Source organism: Atta colombica, unplaced genomic scaffold (assembly GCF_001594045.1).
Source record: "Atta colombica isolate Treedump-2 unplaced genomic scaffold, Acol1.0 scaffold38, whole genome shotgun sequence".
Taxonomy (NCBI): Eukaryota; Metazoa; Arthropoda; class Insecta; order Hymenoptera; family Formicidae; genus Atta; species Atta colombica.
This window is the reverse complement of record NW_017259490.1, coordinates 2,480,770-2,495,572: the sequence shown is the minus strand read 5'-3', so window position 1 is coordinate 2,495,572 and position 14,803 is coordinate 2,480,770. Positions and strand designations below refer to the sequence as shown.

The 14,803-nt window shown below is 33.5% G+C and overlaps 2 protein-coding genes across 10 annotated transcripts in view; one reads left to right on the top strand and one right to left on the bottom strand.

The window, feature by feature from the left end:
• Positions 1-2,709, top strand: part of LOC108691040 (protein FAM76A) — a 66,122-nt gene extending 63,413 nt beyond the window's left edge. Inside the window, exon 7 of the mRNA XM_018198664.1 lies at positions 2,488-2,709. The gene's annotated coding sequence lies outside the window, so the exon portion shown is untranslated. The remainder of the gene's footprint in view (positions 1-2,487) is intronic.
• An 8,851-nt stretch (positions 2,710-11,560) lies between these two features.
• The window catches only part of LOC108690971 (four and a half LIM domains protein 2), a 129,243-nt gene continuing 126,000 nt past the window's right edge, over positions 11,561-14,803 (bottom strand). For 8 of the 9 annotated variants that reach the window (XM_018198533.1, XM_018198534.1, XM_018198532.1 and 5 more), the window contains 2 exons: positions 14,412-14,598; positions 11,932-14,157 (listed from right to left, as the gene is read on the bottom strand). In XM_018198533.1, coding sequence (XP_018054022.1) covers positions 14,000-14,157; positions 14,412-14,598 — 345 coding nt within the window. In that variant the 3' untranslated portion in view covers positions 11,932-13,999. Of the gene's footprint in view, positions 14,158-14,411; positions 14,599-14,803 lie in introns of all 9 variants that reach the window. The other variant, XM_018198528.1, reaches the window with a different exon arrangement.

The following is a 14,803-nucleotide window of genomic DNA, read 5'->3' as shown; positions in this document are numbered from 1 at the left end:
TATATATATACAGAATTAATTAAGATGCGATAGTATCAGTTCAATGATCCTGTTTTAAGACTACTAATGAACACATATGAACAAAAGAATCGTCGATGGCTTGATGGAAAGTGTGTCTCCTGGCCGAGACGATTGTCACACGATTGCGTATCTACAATGTATTCTGTGTAGGAAATATCAATTCGATATCTTGCATAACGGAAAGTAGTTCTACATTTGGACTGTTTGTGCCATGATTCTGCTCAGTCTCAGTTGTTATATTAGGTTTCATCTTGTGTAGCATCAAATTATTCTTTTCCTGATATTTACTTTTGCAGAACTATGATATCTTTAAGAATTTCTATTAATATATCTGAATACGAATTAATGTACAAAATAGATAATAATCCGTGCATTTTGTCATTCTTATTTCTTTCCTTCTTTAACCGATATAATTGGATTTAATTTATTCAAAAGCAATAGATAGATAGAAATTATCTATTAGAAAGTCGTTGGTTGTCACTTTTCAATTTGCAATATTTAATATCTAAAAATTATCTAGAATTAAATTAAAAAGTACAAAATATTATATATATAGGTATATCATATTATATTATATATTTATTATGTTTTATTGTCAGTTTTCTTTACAATTATTTAATTCGTCAATAATCTTAATTACCTATTAACAATTAATTTTCTCTATTTTATATTTTTAACATTGGAAACCTTATTGTCATTCTGTTTCGCTTTCTTTAGAATTTGTATAGTGGAACATTTAAAAATTCCTCAGGATATACGTGTTCCAACGGTATCGAAATGATCATTGCAGTCTCATGCGAAGGTGCTACAAGAGTTTCTCTACAGTTACAGGATTAAGATATCCCGATGGACGTTGACAGGACAGCTTCTCGCGATCACGACGCATGTTTCTCGCACGCCCGCTCTCGCACAGAGCGATTTCTACCCACGTCAGAGTTGCGATAACGATAACGGTGTCGAGAGTTTGTTGGTCCATTCATGTCGAACGTTCTCGTGGCGTTTCCTACTTCATCTTCCGCTCTCCCTTCTCGTGCATCTTCTACTGTGCGAGCGATTCTTCGATGCTCGACGAGGAACGAACCGGAGCTGAGCCAAGCGATTACCTTGAGGGTAACGGTATAAAATACGCGCCACATTCGTTTCATCCCGATCGCGTTTAGGGTACTTTTCCACTCGGCATCAACGAAAGTACACGGATTGGCGTAACTGTATAGGGATGAGAGTGAATTTCGTCACGATGCGACGACGTGAACGAAACGGAAGTCTTCTGAATTCGCGACGATAAAAGCAACAATGACAACGACGTTCTTCATTCTCGACTTGTTTCTTATCGTGTTGACCTTTCGTGCCAGAAACTTATTGCCAACGTGGGAGTATAATCGGTTTTAACGGGTATAAATGGCTGATTTACTTTACATTTGTTACCTGAATAACGGGATCCAGAAGCTAGTAATCTCAGTTTGCTATCATTGGTCTTATTGATATTCTGTGAGCAGTGAAATTGTATTGAAAAAAATAATAAATTTTAATGAATATTTGTTTATATACTTCTAAGTAAATATTTATTAAATAAAAACATATATTTAATTGATACAAAAACCATTAATTTGATTTAACTATTATTTTTTTATTCAGTAAATATTTATTTACTGAAGTGTAACTTTATGTTTACTTAAATATTATTCAAGAAATATGTATTAAGATTTAATAATTTTTTTTCAGTATTATCTATTGCATGAAATCAATTAAAATTTTTTTAATATTATATAATTAATACAGAAACAGATAAATTACGTAAAACAGATTATTGAAAATTCAAATAAACTTTATCTATTAAAAAAAATCATCGCAAAATTAAGAAAATTAAGAAAATGTAAGTATATACTTAAACATTTCATTGTTAGAGTTATATTGAATGTATAGAATCTATAATAGTCTATAATATTTAATTTAAAGTCTACGTATAATTCTAATAACGACATTTTTAAGTAGATTTTCAAATACACATTTAAAATTTTCTTAATTAAGTTTTTTCTACAGTTAAGAGTATAGAATAGGCTCTTTAATTTTGCACGTTGATATATTTTTTAAAAAGATAAAATTTATTATTTAAATCTGTTTTATAGTTTATGCGTTTTTGCATTAATTTTATAATTTTATAATTTTATATATTGTTATATGTACAACGCAATATTAAAATTAATTTATATTTTAATAATGTAATAATTGATAAAATTCAACAAATTTTTCGAAATTTTTTTTTCGAAAAAATTTTTTTCACGCTGTGAAAAAATATCGTTATGAAAATTAACAATTCCGAAAACGTCTGTAGAATTATATCAAAGGATTCTGAAATTATGTAAGACGATGGAAATAAAATTTCTTGATCGTATGTCTCTTATATATAATTCAATAATATCTTGCATTGCTAATTTTGACAAATTTATGTTTTTTTATGTTTCAAAGTCTGTATGTGAGAACCGGGCGGTTGCATCGTGAGACGATTAAAAGTGAAGCTTCTTGACTACGTGCCTGCGGGTCGTAGTTGGCATAGGCAGATGCTTCGTCTCTCCTCGTCCGATCCAAGGAAGGTTGTAGGAAGCGAGACGCACACTAACGCTGCCATTGGCCTCGTACAGTATGGTAAGTGTGTTAACAACGTAAGCGGGGTGAACGCCCTCAGCAGACCTAGACCCAAAAAGCGCTCTCGTTGTAAGCGGCATGAACAACTGGCCGCTGACACTAGGTTAAGGCGAAGTCACGTGACGTGAATGCACATAAGTCGTGCACACGCAACGCGTACACGCATATCCGCGTGCACACGCATTTACTTTCACGCACCCGTGAGTATGCGTGAGCGATACCATTCGTAACAGTGCGTCCTTTTCCAAATCAAGATTCATGAGAACAAGACTTTTTGGCGATAATTTTATTAATTGTAATAGCGTTATAAATTTGTTGATAAGCTCGATAAGTTGGCTCGATAAATCCAATGGATTTACGTTGTAATTTTATTCTAGTCTCATTACATTGAAAATGAGCTCAGGATATTGTTCAGGAGCTACATATATTTCCTCTTAGGAAGTGATTTCTTAATTGTCTTGACAATTTTTGAACACAATGATAATTTTCCATACTTCTTTCGATCAAGAAGTTGAATTTACTTATTTGTCCAATTAAATAAAAATTTCTATTAACGAAAATTTAAGTTAAAATAAAATTTAAAAAGCTTTACTTTATCAACAATACAATTAGCAAAATAAAAATGAATAATAATAAGATATCATTACGAGATAACAAAAAAATATTATTATACTATAATTATAATTTTTTTTATATCAACGCAAAGCTCATTAAAAATTTAAAGACAGAAAATTCGTTCGCAATATAGCATTCGTTCCTTAATGCACAAGTAATTTTGCGATTCGTCCCTTAAGGGGTAATTTTTAACTCGTTATGATTAAATCAAATTCTCAATCTTGATTACTGTTAATTAGTGAAAGTATAGTGTGATTAAGACAGATTTTGGAGAGGCACGCATACAACGCGGTCATTACGACGTGCGTGAATCGTTAGTACTCCGATTATTACTGCAAAACACTTTCTTTTTAGATGGTCAAGTTCTGGTTATCGTTTCGAGAATTTCATGGCCACATATAATGAGTCACGAACATCACAGGTCTTAACGACGATGACATTCGCGTTGGAATACGTTTCGAGGAAGTTGATTCATTTTCGAAATTAATAAAATCAGTGATCTTAATCATTGACCTTAAAGTTAAAATTATCGAATATCGGAGATTGAAAGAAGAATTATACAGTTTTTATGTTTTTAATTTATGAAAATTTTATAATTCTTTTCTTCTCTCATAACATATTTATAAATTAAATAATGTAATTGCAAAAAGAGCTATATTTGAAAAAAAAATTCTGAAAAAAATTAATTAATATTAATCCGAATAAATATATCCAAGTGTAATTCTGAATCTTTTTTTCAATTCTGTATATTTGTGCACAGTCTTTTTAATTTTAATTTTTTTTTAATTCGGCACTGAACTATTTTTATAGAAAAATTCTTTAATAAAAATATTGAACATAATTATATAATTATATTGATTTTTCCTAATTTATTATATCTTTTTATATTATAAATAAATTTTTTAATCTTTAAATCTTATAAATTTATTATTAGTTTTGCGAGGTTCTTTAATTTTTAATTTTTCATTAATTATTAACGCTTCTATTTAAATAATTCTTATACGAGACTTTCTTATTTATTTCTGAAAATATTGTAGAATATAATTAGAATATACTATGTATATATTTATACCTTGCTTAATTTTTTAAATTTGTTTTTAACAAATGTGATATTTGTTGCTAAAGAAACGATTTCATTGTTAAGATAAACTTTCTATATGAAAACCAAAAAGAATTTCAATGATTTCGTAATGATTTGGGAAAACGTTCGATTACGAGATTTTACGAGCATAGCGGGCTTTCGTATAATTACAGTATCAACGAACCGTATTTTCGAAGCGTGTAAAAATTCGAATGTATCTTTCGATTACTGAGATTAAGAGACAACCGCATAATGAGCACGTTCCACATTCCTGTACTTCTGTTTACTCGAATGCTGATCGCCTCTTTCAGCAAGCATTGACCTCACTTCTCGTTTCGCGCGTTCGCCGAAGGAAAACACCGGAAATTCCGATTTATATCGCGCGTGTACTCGCTCAGTTATAAAATATGCGAATGCGTAATTGTTTTATCTCATTCGCGTAATTGGGTGAGAGAACGCTATTCATAAAATTGAATAGGAGAATGAGAGTAGAAGAAATATTTGAGCACTTTTAGTATAATTTATTATATCCAAGATGAACAAACAAAAATTATTTAACAAGTTCCATTAACTTTTATTAATTTTATAAAGTTTTGTTATGTTTTATTTCTTCTTTGTTAAATATGTATTTACAGACACAGACAGATATAAATGCATGTAATTACGATATCTGTATTTAAATTATTTTACATTATTATTAAATAAATATTTATTTAAATTAAAAAGAGATAATATAATATTATATTTACATAAATATGAAATATAATATATTATACATACATTTATTATAAGTACCGTTAACCGTGAAGCACTTGGGCAAAAAGATGATGTCAAAATTGCTCAAAGAATCTTCTAGTTGAAGAAGGTACGCGAATTCTAGGACGCCGCGTATAAAATTCTGCCAAATCGCGGTTTCGATCCGTTCTCTGGCATTCGTCGAGGTGACCGAGCACCGCGGGCAAAGCACTTTTCTCCGCGAGGAGAACTCGCTTTTCCGCGCGCCACGCGTGGTTTCGTCTTCGCGAATCGAGGCCGTTTGCCGCTATACAGTGCCGCATTTAGCAAGTGTCGAGCCTTAAGTGTAAGAAATTGAGAAGTAAGAAAACGGCCAATAATTTTAATTGCTGCATAAAAAATTGTTTAATATTTATTTATATCACGAACATTTCGCGCAAGAAACTTAATCGGGAAAATATTTATGCACATTGCTATATAATTTTAATCATTTATATTTTGATTAATACATCTTTTAAATAATTCATTGGATTTTTCTTCACGCAGTTTAGTCGAGAAATTCATCGAATCTACTGTTACAAGATAATCGTTCAGACGTGTGTAACAAAGATGTATAATGCATCTTGGGGCCGCCGTCGTTGCCGTCAGTGGATGGTGGAAGTCCATCCTTGATGGAGGTTACTCCGGGGCATCGTCCCACATCTCCTTGGATATGAACTTGCGTCTTCGTTCGACTTGCCGGTCATCTCCCTTCGGCTTCTCCTTCCTCGTCTCCTTCGTCCTTCTTCCTGCCACCTCCACCGTGTCCATCGACAATATCTTCCTGCCTCCCTCCATCTTAACCCGGACTTGTCCCCCCCTCGACATCTCCAGACTCCTCTATCTTATTTTGTCTTGCTTCTCTCCCTCCCTCACGTTTCTCCCACTCTCCTTCATTTTGCATAGAAAACTGCACTACATGCAACGCGCATTCTTCGTGTCAGATTTTCGTGTCTTTACTCTCCGTTCTTTGTCATTATTTACCGTTTTATTGACGGAATTTTCGATAAGACGCAGTCTCACGCTTAATAAATCTCTGTTTTTCTCTCACTCTCTCTTTTACTTTTCCGCCATTTTCCGCCTCTCTTTAGTCTTTTCTTTTTTCAGAGTCTTTCTTTCTTTCGTTTACAATAATGAATTTCATAGAATAAGTAAATCATTTTTTAATCAAGGAGTCAATTTTACTTGCTTTTTCAGTAATTTTTATCTATTATATAATTGCTTGAAGAATATTTCTTATATAGCATTATAAACGAACGCAAGCGATCGTTGCCTAGACATCTGCCAGAAGTATCTTTCAGTGTCCTTGAATGGCTATCGACTTTTGATTTACGCCATCTTTATTAGGGATCCATGGCCAAAGAATTACATCATTGAATCTCCCTCTGCCTTCCTCCGGTAGCGACGAACTCCCTCTCGACTTCTGCGAATGCCACGGAAAGTCAACGAACAAGGTAGCGACCCGGATTACACTCCGAGGCATCGGTTCCTTCGCACTTTTCTTCTCTTTTTCGTCCCGAAGAGACTTCTCTGCGCTCGGCTCAGAGTCAAGGCACTCTTGAAGGAAGCAACCAGCGGAGGATGCCTCCTCTTCCTCCTCCTCTTCATTCTTTTGCGTCCTTCTACGAAGCCGAAAAGAGAAGTCGAGTTCCTGTCTTAATCCTTCTCTCGCACTCTTCCGTCATTCCAGCGCCGATCGAGGCGCCAATAGATGGGATGCCGGCGAGGTCATCTCTTTCAATTTCATGAAGATTGTTTAACTCGAGGTCGCGCGCGAAAAACGGCGAACGCGTAGGGCGATTTCGTCGCACTGGTCATTCAACTCATTGAATTATCTTCACTCTGAGTTTATTTCGCTCTTGCTTACTTGCTTCTGCTTTTCAGATGTGTAAATATTTTTCTGATACGGTTATAATTTTATTTTTCGATTAAAGAGATTCAATAAGACTTTATAACGAAGTCAATACAAATATTGGATTGTCCGAAAAGTTCGTGCCGATTAACCTATATAATTTAATAAATGTATACTAAAATTTAAATTTTCTGCGTTTCAATTTTCCTTCAACATCGGCACGAACTTTCCGGACAATCCAATATTATTTTAAAGGAATTACGAAGTTAAATATAATAAAAGATATTAACGTAAAATAAAAATGTAACATATGGTACCACCTGGTAAGTTAAACGTTATTTATTAAATGTATCTTGGATTTTTTTTTTTTTTACTAAATTTATGATTACTTTCACTATTTTACCGTTACGTCTCTAATGATTATAGTTATTCCGGTATTTTTCTGCAGACATTAATACGCAAGTTTTGTTGAGATAAATGTTTCTTCGTTATTGTTTATTCATGTTTGATACCTAGTCTCTCTCACGAATTGCTTATGATATGCCTTTCTACGTCGGTCCCTCTGTCTCCGAAGTGTTACAATAGTCGCCCGCAAACGGGATGCTAATATCGCTGTCCGCAATGTCAGCGGCCAAGGATTTGAGTTGGCGGACAGGTAAATGGCCCGAGCGTTGAACCGACGAATGACCTCCGACAACAACGGCCCCCGTTTTCGGTGTCGAAATCATCTTGCGTCGGAATAACACCGCTACAACAGTATGATTTTTTATTCGCCTCGCTGCCCGTTGAGCCGATTTGCCTCTCCATTCGGATCGATTTGTAAAAATTTAAAACAATGTGACTGTCGATTCAGTTACATATTGATGTTGGAAGCGTGGAAATTTTCATGGCGAGCTACACTCTTATAAAACCACGTGCAACCATGGAAAGTGATTAAAAATAAAAATAATTCCTTGAAAATAGATTGCTTGTGCGTCATGGCTTTGTCAAGGCTTTGGATTTTTGTAGAAAAAGCGGAAATAACATTTTGTAGTTCGTCACATTGACGTCTCAGGGCAGATGCTTTTTTCCCGGATTATTTTATCTTTAATTTACAACGATAAGTTGTAAACATGAGAGATATTTTTGAGATTTTTGACGTTAATTTAAATCTGTTTTACACAAGAGATTATGTGAGAGTAGGAATTTCTCTATTTTTGTTATAATGAACGCAATTAAACCGATTAGTTTAAATAACATCGATCCTTAAATTTCATTAAAAGTACTTACTAAATACTTACTAAAAATACTTACTAAAAATACTTTGAAAATAATTTTGTTTGCTCCACAAATTTATCAGTTTTGGAGAAAATTGAGTGATTGCGGTTTGAGAATATTTCTCTTGTGAAAGAGAATATTTCCCTTTTCGATGTGAAAGAAAAAAAATAATGATTTTTATTTATATCAAAGAAGAGACACAAGACCACACGGCAAATGTCATTGAACCCGAGATTGAAGATTTAACAATCGTTCTTCGAGATTCTGATGTCAAACGTATATCCAAGGGAGACAGGCGCGGGAGGGACATGAGAAATGTATCAAAAAAGAGAGATGACAGAAGAGAAACGAACGAAGTTGTTGCAGTACAAATCAGTCCGCTGAGGATGTAACGTTATGTCTATTAAACTCTGAAGAGGACCATCGTGACCAAAGTCCACAAAGACACGAAGGAGCAAGATTAGGATTCGAGTGGAGCATCCGAGCTTTGCCGTCTCCTTTGGGATAAAGACGGTTTACGAGAGTTTTCATACAAGCTGACATATATGAAGATGCAGAGGCAATTTATCGTGTTATTATACATATATTCTGCTGCAGTGTTCCGTCCTCTCCGGAATTACATTAATTTTGTATTTAGAAAATTTAAATATATCAAATAATGTTTAAGCATATCAAAAGAGATTCACTACATATTTAAATCTACATATTTAAATGTAATAAAAACAGCAAATAAGACGAAATATGTATTTAAATATTATTTATATAATAACATTCTTTTAATTTGACTATTAAGCGAAACAAATTAATTACAATTCTCATGAACGATCTCTCTCATATGTTTCTTAAATATTTTTAATTATTTATGTAGTAGATAGTATGCAGCTTGTGACGAATATCCCTTTGTTCGTTGGCTCGATAATAATTACAATTACAAGCGAATGCCTATTAAGTTCGCGCTTGCGTGGACGAGTTCCGTGGAGGGATTTTCAGGGACAGTGTCGAGCGCAGCACGAGCGGGACAGAGTCAAGGCGAACAGTGACGTTCGTGGGAGACGAGGAGGACGGAGGAGAGAGAACAAGGGAGTCGGTAGAGCCTCTCCGAAGAGAGAGGCAGAGCTCTCGCTCTCCCTCTTCGGACGCGGTCGAAGACACGAGACACTACCATGGTCGCTCGTTACATAAGTAAGGTAAAGGATCTCCTCTTCTCTGCTCTCCTTGAGTCGATCCACATTCGCGATTATACCACTTTCCATCGACCTCACTTTACCCCGAGTGCGGTGCTCGTTCGCGCGTGTACATGCACACAAGTTTGCGTGTATGGGTACCCCTGTGTAATTAACAGTTCTGTTCGGAACTGTTCGCGGGATTTGGCTTACAGCGTTTAGTACAAGCGTTCGCTACATCAATAGAACGACTCTGTATCGGGAACGCGCAGTCGTTCTGTCGGCAGATTTAAACACGATGGGAAGCATAACTTCGAAAAGGAGATTAATTTAACAGAAATGGTAGCTTGTGCATACACAAGAGAATCATCATTCTAAAATTATCGTCAACGCTTTTATACGGAGAGAGATTTTGAGATCAAATTTGTTTATTCTGTATTAAAATGGAAAAGAAACGTTCAAAATAAATCTCTTTTTTGAAAATAATCTGAAACATAGATATCTTCTCTCTCTCTCTCTAATCTTAGAAACGTAGATATGAAAAGTACTTACTTTTCTACATTTTGACTTACATTAGCTTAAAGAAAAAAATCTTAGAAACTTGAAACATTACGTTTTTATTTAATTGTTTTGAAAATAATTGTTTTTCTATGAAAAATATAGAAATATAGAAAATTTATCAAATGAGACAGACATTGTACTTTTCAATTTAATACTCTATTTGTGAAGATATGATAAAAGATATTGTACAAAAAATTGTAATATTAGCAGATTTAAGCAGTACATGATTTTAAAACATATTAAAACAAAAATAATTATTAGAAGCTGTAATATGATTTTTTAATGTTATAATTAAAGCTTTTTTATGAAAAATTCATAAAACTTCACAAATATAAAACTTACGAATATTTTCTTGGAAGGTATCTCCCATTTTTTTTACGGTTCTTGAAATTCCACAATGCCTAGAGGAGAGATTCCACAATCCCTATGGTGTAAAAGAGCCATTGTAGTGGACTTGGATAAATTGATGTTAGAGTGAAGTAAAATTGTAATTTGGAGGTCGTCATCCACACTGTCACATAGGAGAGTCGAGCGTGCATTGACCTACCGTGTGACCTCCGACAACACGACCTTAATGTCGATGATGAACTTCAACGCGGTTTTATTTATGATGATCCTGCACATATCCAATTGTGCGAAATGAGTTTCTATAATTCATGTCTTCATGTATGGAAATTAGTCTTTAATCTTTGTACTACAAATTGCTAAAATTGAGTTTGAAGAAGAAAACATGAAATAATTAGAAGAATAAAAAATTACAGACCTATTACATTGAACGAGAATATAATTGTCCAATGTACATTATTCATGATATTTCTATTCATTTTTTTACGTCGTTTAAAAACTTAATTCAATGGAAGCTTAATTTAATGGAAATTGAATTAATTTCATTAAAACTTTGTTGTTAATATTGATTTAAATTGAGAAGTGTCATTAACGTTTTTATTATAACAAAATATTTAAAAAGTTGAAAATTAATATAAATTAATTAAGAACAATATATGTTAATTACAAAATTATAATAATTTTTTAATTATAATTTTTATTCTTGTTTTGTAACACTTAAGGAAATAGTATAGACATCTACAGAAGAACGAGGAAACTAAATTTTATATCTGTAGGTAGATCATCAGCAGAACATGATTTTACTTAATCTGTTAGATGGCAGCAGAATACGTCATTAGATATTTAATTATATATTTCTGTTTGCATTAATCTATTTAATCAATATTATATCATACGATAAACTTTTACTGACGAATCGTTAATTAAATCAATTTGATCACATTATAGTTCTATAAATTAAAAATGTGTTAAAATTGTAATTCTAATTTTTAAATGAATAAAATTTGCAAATGATTATATTTTATTAATATTATTTCCAGACACATAACATAATTAAATTAAAGAATTAATTCTGTACGTGTAAATCACTTTTAATTTCACTTTTAAAAAAAGCACATGAAATCGGATTTAATTATCTAATTGTATTTCTTTTTTTATAATATATTGATTTAGCATCTCGATGCATATTATGTATATTGTTTCTTATCATGAACTATAATCTATTGAAAAATCTTCGACTTCAGAAAATAAGCGGTGTGAATGTTCTATTACAAAATATAATTTTATACAAAGTAAATAAAATTCGCAATTTTCTTTAAATTTGGATTCTTATGTATCTATTAATGTATTAAATGTTTGGTGTTTATTATAATTATAATATATTAAATAACTACTAATTTATATGACATATTTTCTGTTAACGTTAAAAATATATTATAAGAAATCAGAAATTTTATTAATTATAAGATAAATGAATTGATAATTAATAACGATGATTGTATCTGCTTATAGAGAAAAGCTTATGAAGGAACGCATTACCGTTGCGTTTCTCTTTAAATATTCTCAATTTCCAAAGAATTGTCGGTAATTTTTAGGAGATGGGATACAGAACTCCCATGTAAATAATTACATTTATTTATTTATCAATTTTACAGTGTAACAGTGTATAGGATACGCTGAATATAGAATAATCTCTTTTTTATCGTTTACTAATTAAGGCGATTAGTGTGTGTAAGTGACTCCGTCGGATAACATACAATATTATATTATAGCACGTGTGTGACTTATTGGTTGCGATTAACAATTCGTGGTTCGAATTGGTCTCGTAGTTTTCGTGTTCGTGGACTCGGTTCGCGCGGCGTTACACTTATCTTTGTTCGCGTTGTATAACAATAAATTTGATATTAAATATCTCATAATGAAGTAAATTACTGTAAGTTAGTTCCCTTTTTTTTATTCCTATGGTATTCGGTGCGAATAAGGCCACAATTAGTATTTCCACGTGTGCGTCCGTCGCACACTCGTTCGTATGTGTATTTATATGTAGATGTATATTTGTTTATGCTTGTGTGTTTATGCGTGCATGTGTACGGATGCGAGCTTTGTCCCTTTTTTGCTGTATCTTTTTCTTTGATCAAAACTCTTAATAATCTATTGCAAAAAATGTTTGCAGCACATGTGTATGTGTATCATGTATGTGTATATATATTTGTGTGTACGCGTACGTATGTGCTGTGTGTGCGCGCGCGCGCATGCGATTCACACGGGATGATGATGGATCCCTACGTTGCGCGCCTATTTTTCTCGACGAACGAGAGAAGGGGAGAGAAAGACTGAGAAGAGAGTCGGGATATCGTGAATCAAAACACATACATATTGTTTACCATATCCTGTGTGTAACGCATGTAGAAATCAATAAATTTGTTCATACAAAAATTTTCATCCTACCGATTTCTGGAGCATTAAAATAATTTTCTCTCAAATCTGAATAGATATACCTATTACCTATACATATTAAGTTTTGGAAAATAATTATTTATAATGAATATATGGAAAATCGGTAACAGATTTTTTGCATTTTTCACGTACAAAATTTTCATAAAGTTTCTACAAATTAATAAGTAGTATTCGGAAATTAGATGAACAACATCGTACAAAAAAGGCAAGAGAAAAAAAATTATGATGTGTCAATCGAGTAAATTAGTGTCGGTGTGTGATAGATTGTGTACGTGAGACGTTAGACCGTCGTGTTTTTCGCGTGAATACGAGTCGAATAGAAACATCGCTATACGTATATATCAAATTTTAGTTTTTCATAAGAATATATATATAATATGTAGGACTCTCTTTGTGCGCACACAGGCGCTTATCTCTCTACCATTGTACAAAGCAAAAAAAAAACGTTATTAATATTAGTAACATCACGAGAACACGAAGTACTTAGGCTTATTCATTTCCTAATCGACGTGTCTGTATCAACGATTTTATTACATTAAGGCGATTTGATTTCTTTCCATCAAGCTTGCTGGTTGCGCATTTCTTTTTTTCCCTTCTCTCCCATTCATATCTCTTCTACTCTTCGATATCCCGACGCGATGATCGAGCAGATCATCATTTTGAACACAAGATTCGCGTCAGTGTTCTCATAAATACACGTAGAACGAAATAATGAATAGATTAATGTCGCTATGACTATGAAGCTAGAAGACTTTCACGTTTTCTCGCGCCGCCTTTCTTTCCGAACGATTAATCGGCGATCATGAAATCACTATGCTGAACCAAGGCGAGAACTTGGTTAGGGGATTCTCGAGCTTCGTTATCATCTGAAAAAAAGTTGGCGCGGAAAATCTCGTCGAAATACCTCGATTATTCGTAACAAAAATTATCGCGTCATTAATGCGAAGAATCTATTCTTTTTCTTATATTTATAATTTTTATTACGTCTTCTCGCGATCTCGTCTCTCGATGTGACTCTGCGAAGTTCTCTATCGTTTGCATGCGTCTTAAATTCGAATTGACAGTCAGTAAGATCGCGACGACGATATTATTATGGCGTGCAACAGAATCCGCTTGACTATACGAATTCCATATCGGAAGTGCATCTTGCTCCTCATCCTTTCTCTCCCTTCGCTCGTTCTGCCATCCGTCGATTTCGTTGTTAGTCTCGACGTCATGAAGCCGCGTGCTTTACATCAGCTTCATCTTGGCGCACTCAGGGCAGATGATGTCGTCGCCATCGGTGATGAAGCCACGTCCGACCAGCGAAGTTTTGCAGCCCGCGCAGATGAAGCAGTCATTATGCCAGTGCCTGTCTTCGAATGAGATGAAGCGAGTGCCACCAATACCTGCAAATTACACAGATTGAATTTAATTTCAACTGTTCATTGATATTTGTATTGTGCTTGTATATATTTATGTATTGAGAACAGGTTTTAATGGTGGACGCACATTTATTCACTAAAAGATCTATTGTCGAATAATAATAATCAAATTGGTAATTTTTTTTAGAAGATTCCATTTCTCGACTCTTGCAACATATTTTATTCTTTAATTTTGTTTTTTTATTAATAACTAATAACTACATAAAGGCAATACGCACCAGTGATCGGCTTGGAGCAAGCGGTGCATCTCTTGGCGAAGAGCTCGCCGAAGCAATCAGCGCAGTACGGTTTGTCGTCGCGCGACGTGAATCGTTGTCCCGCTAGAGAATTGTTGCAGTTGCTGCAGGTGAAGCAATCTCTGTGCCACGGCTCGTTCTTATATGTCACGCCGCCGCTGGTGATGATCTGCGACAAAGAGTCATGACATTATAGGACAAGTCGCTTCATCGAACTGTTATATCTCATTGCGAGTTTCATTCACGTTTTTTAGATTAATATTTAATAAAGCTTACTTATTTCTTAAAATTTCTCCCCGAAACATAATGCAAAAAAAATAAAGGAAATATAATGTAACAAAAATCGATTAACTGATTATACAAATAAAAGCACA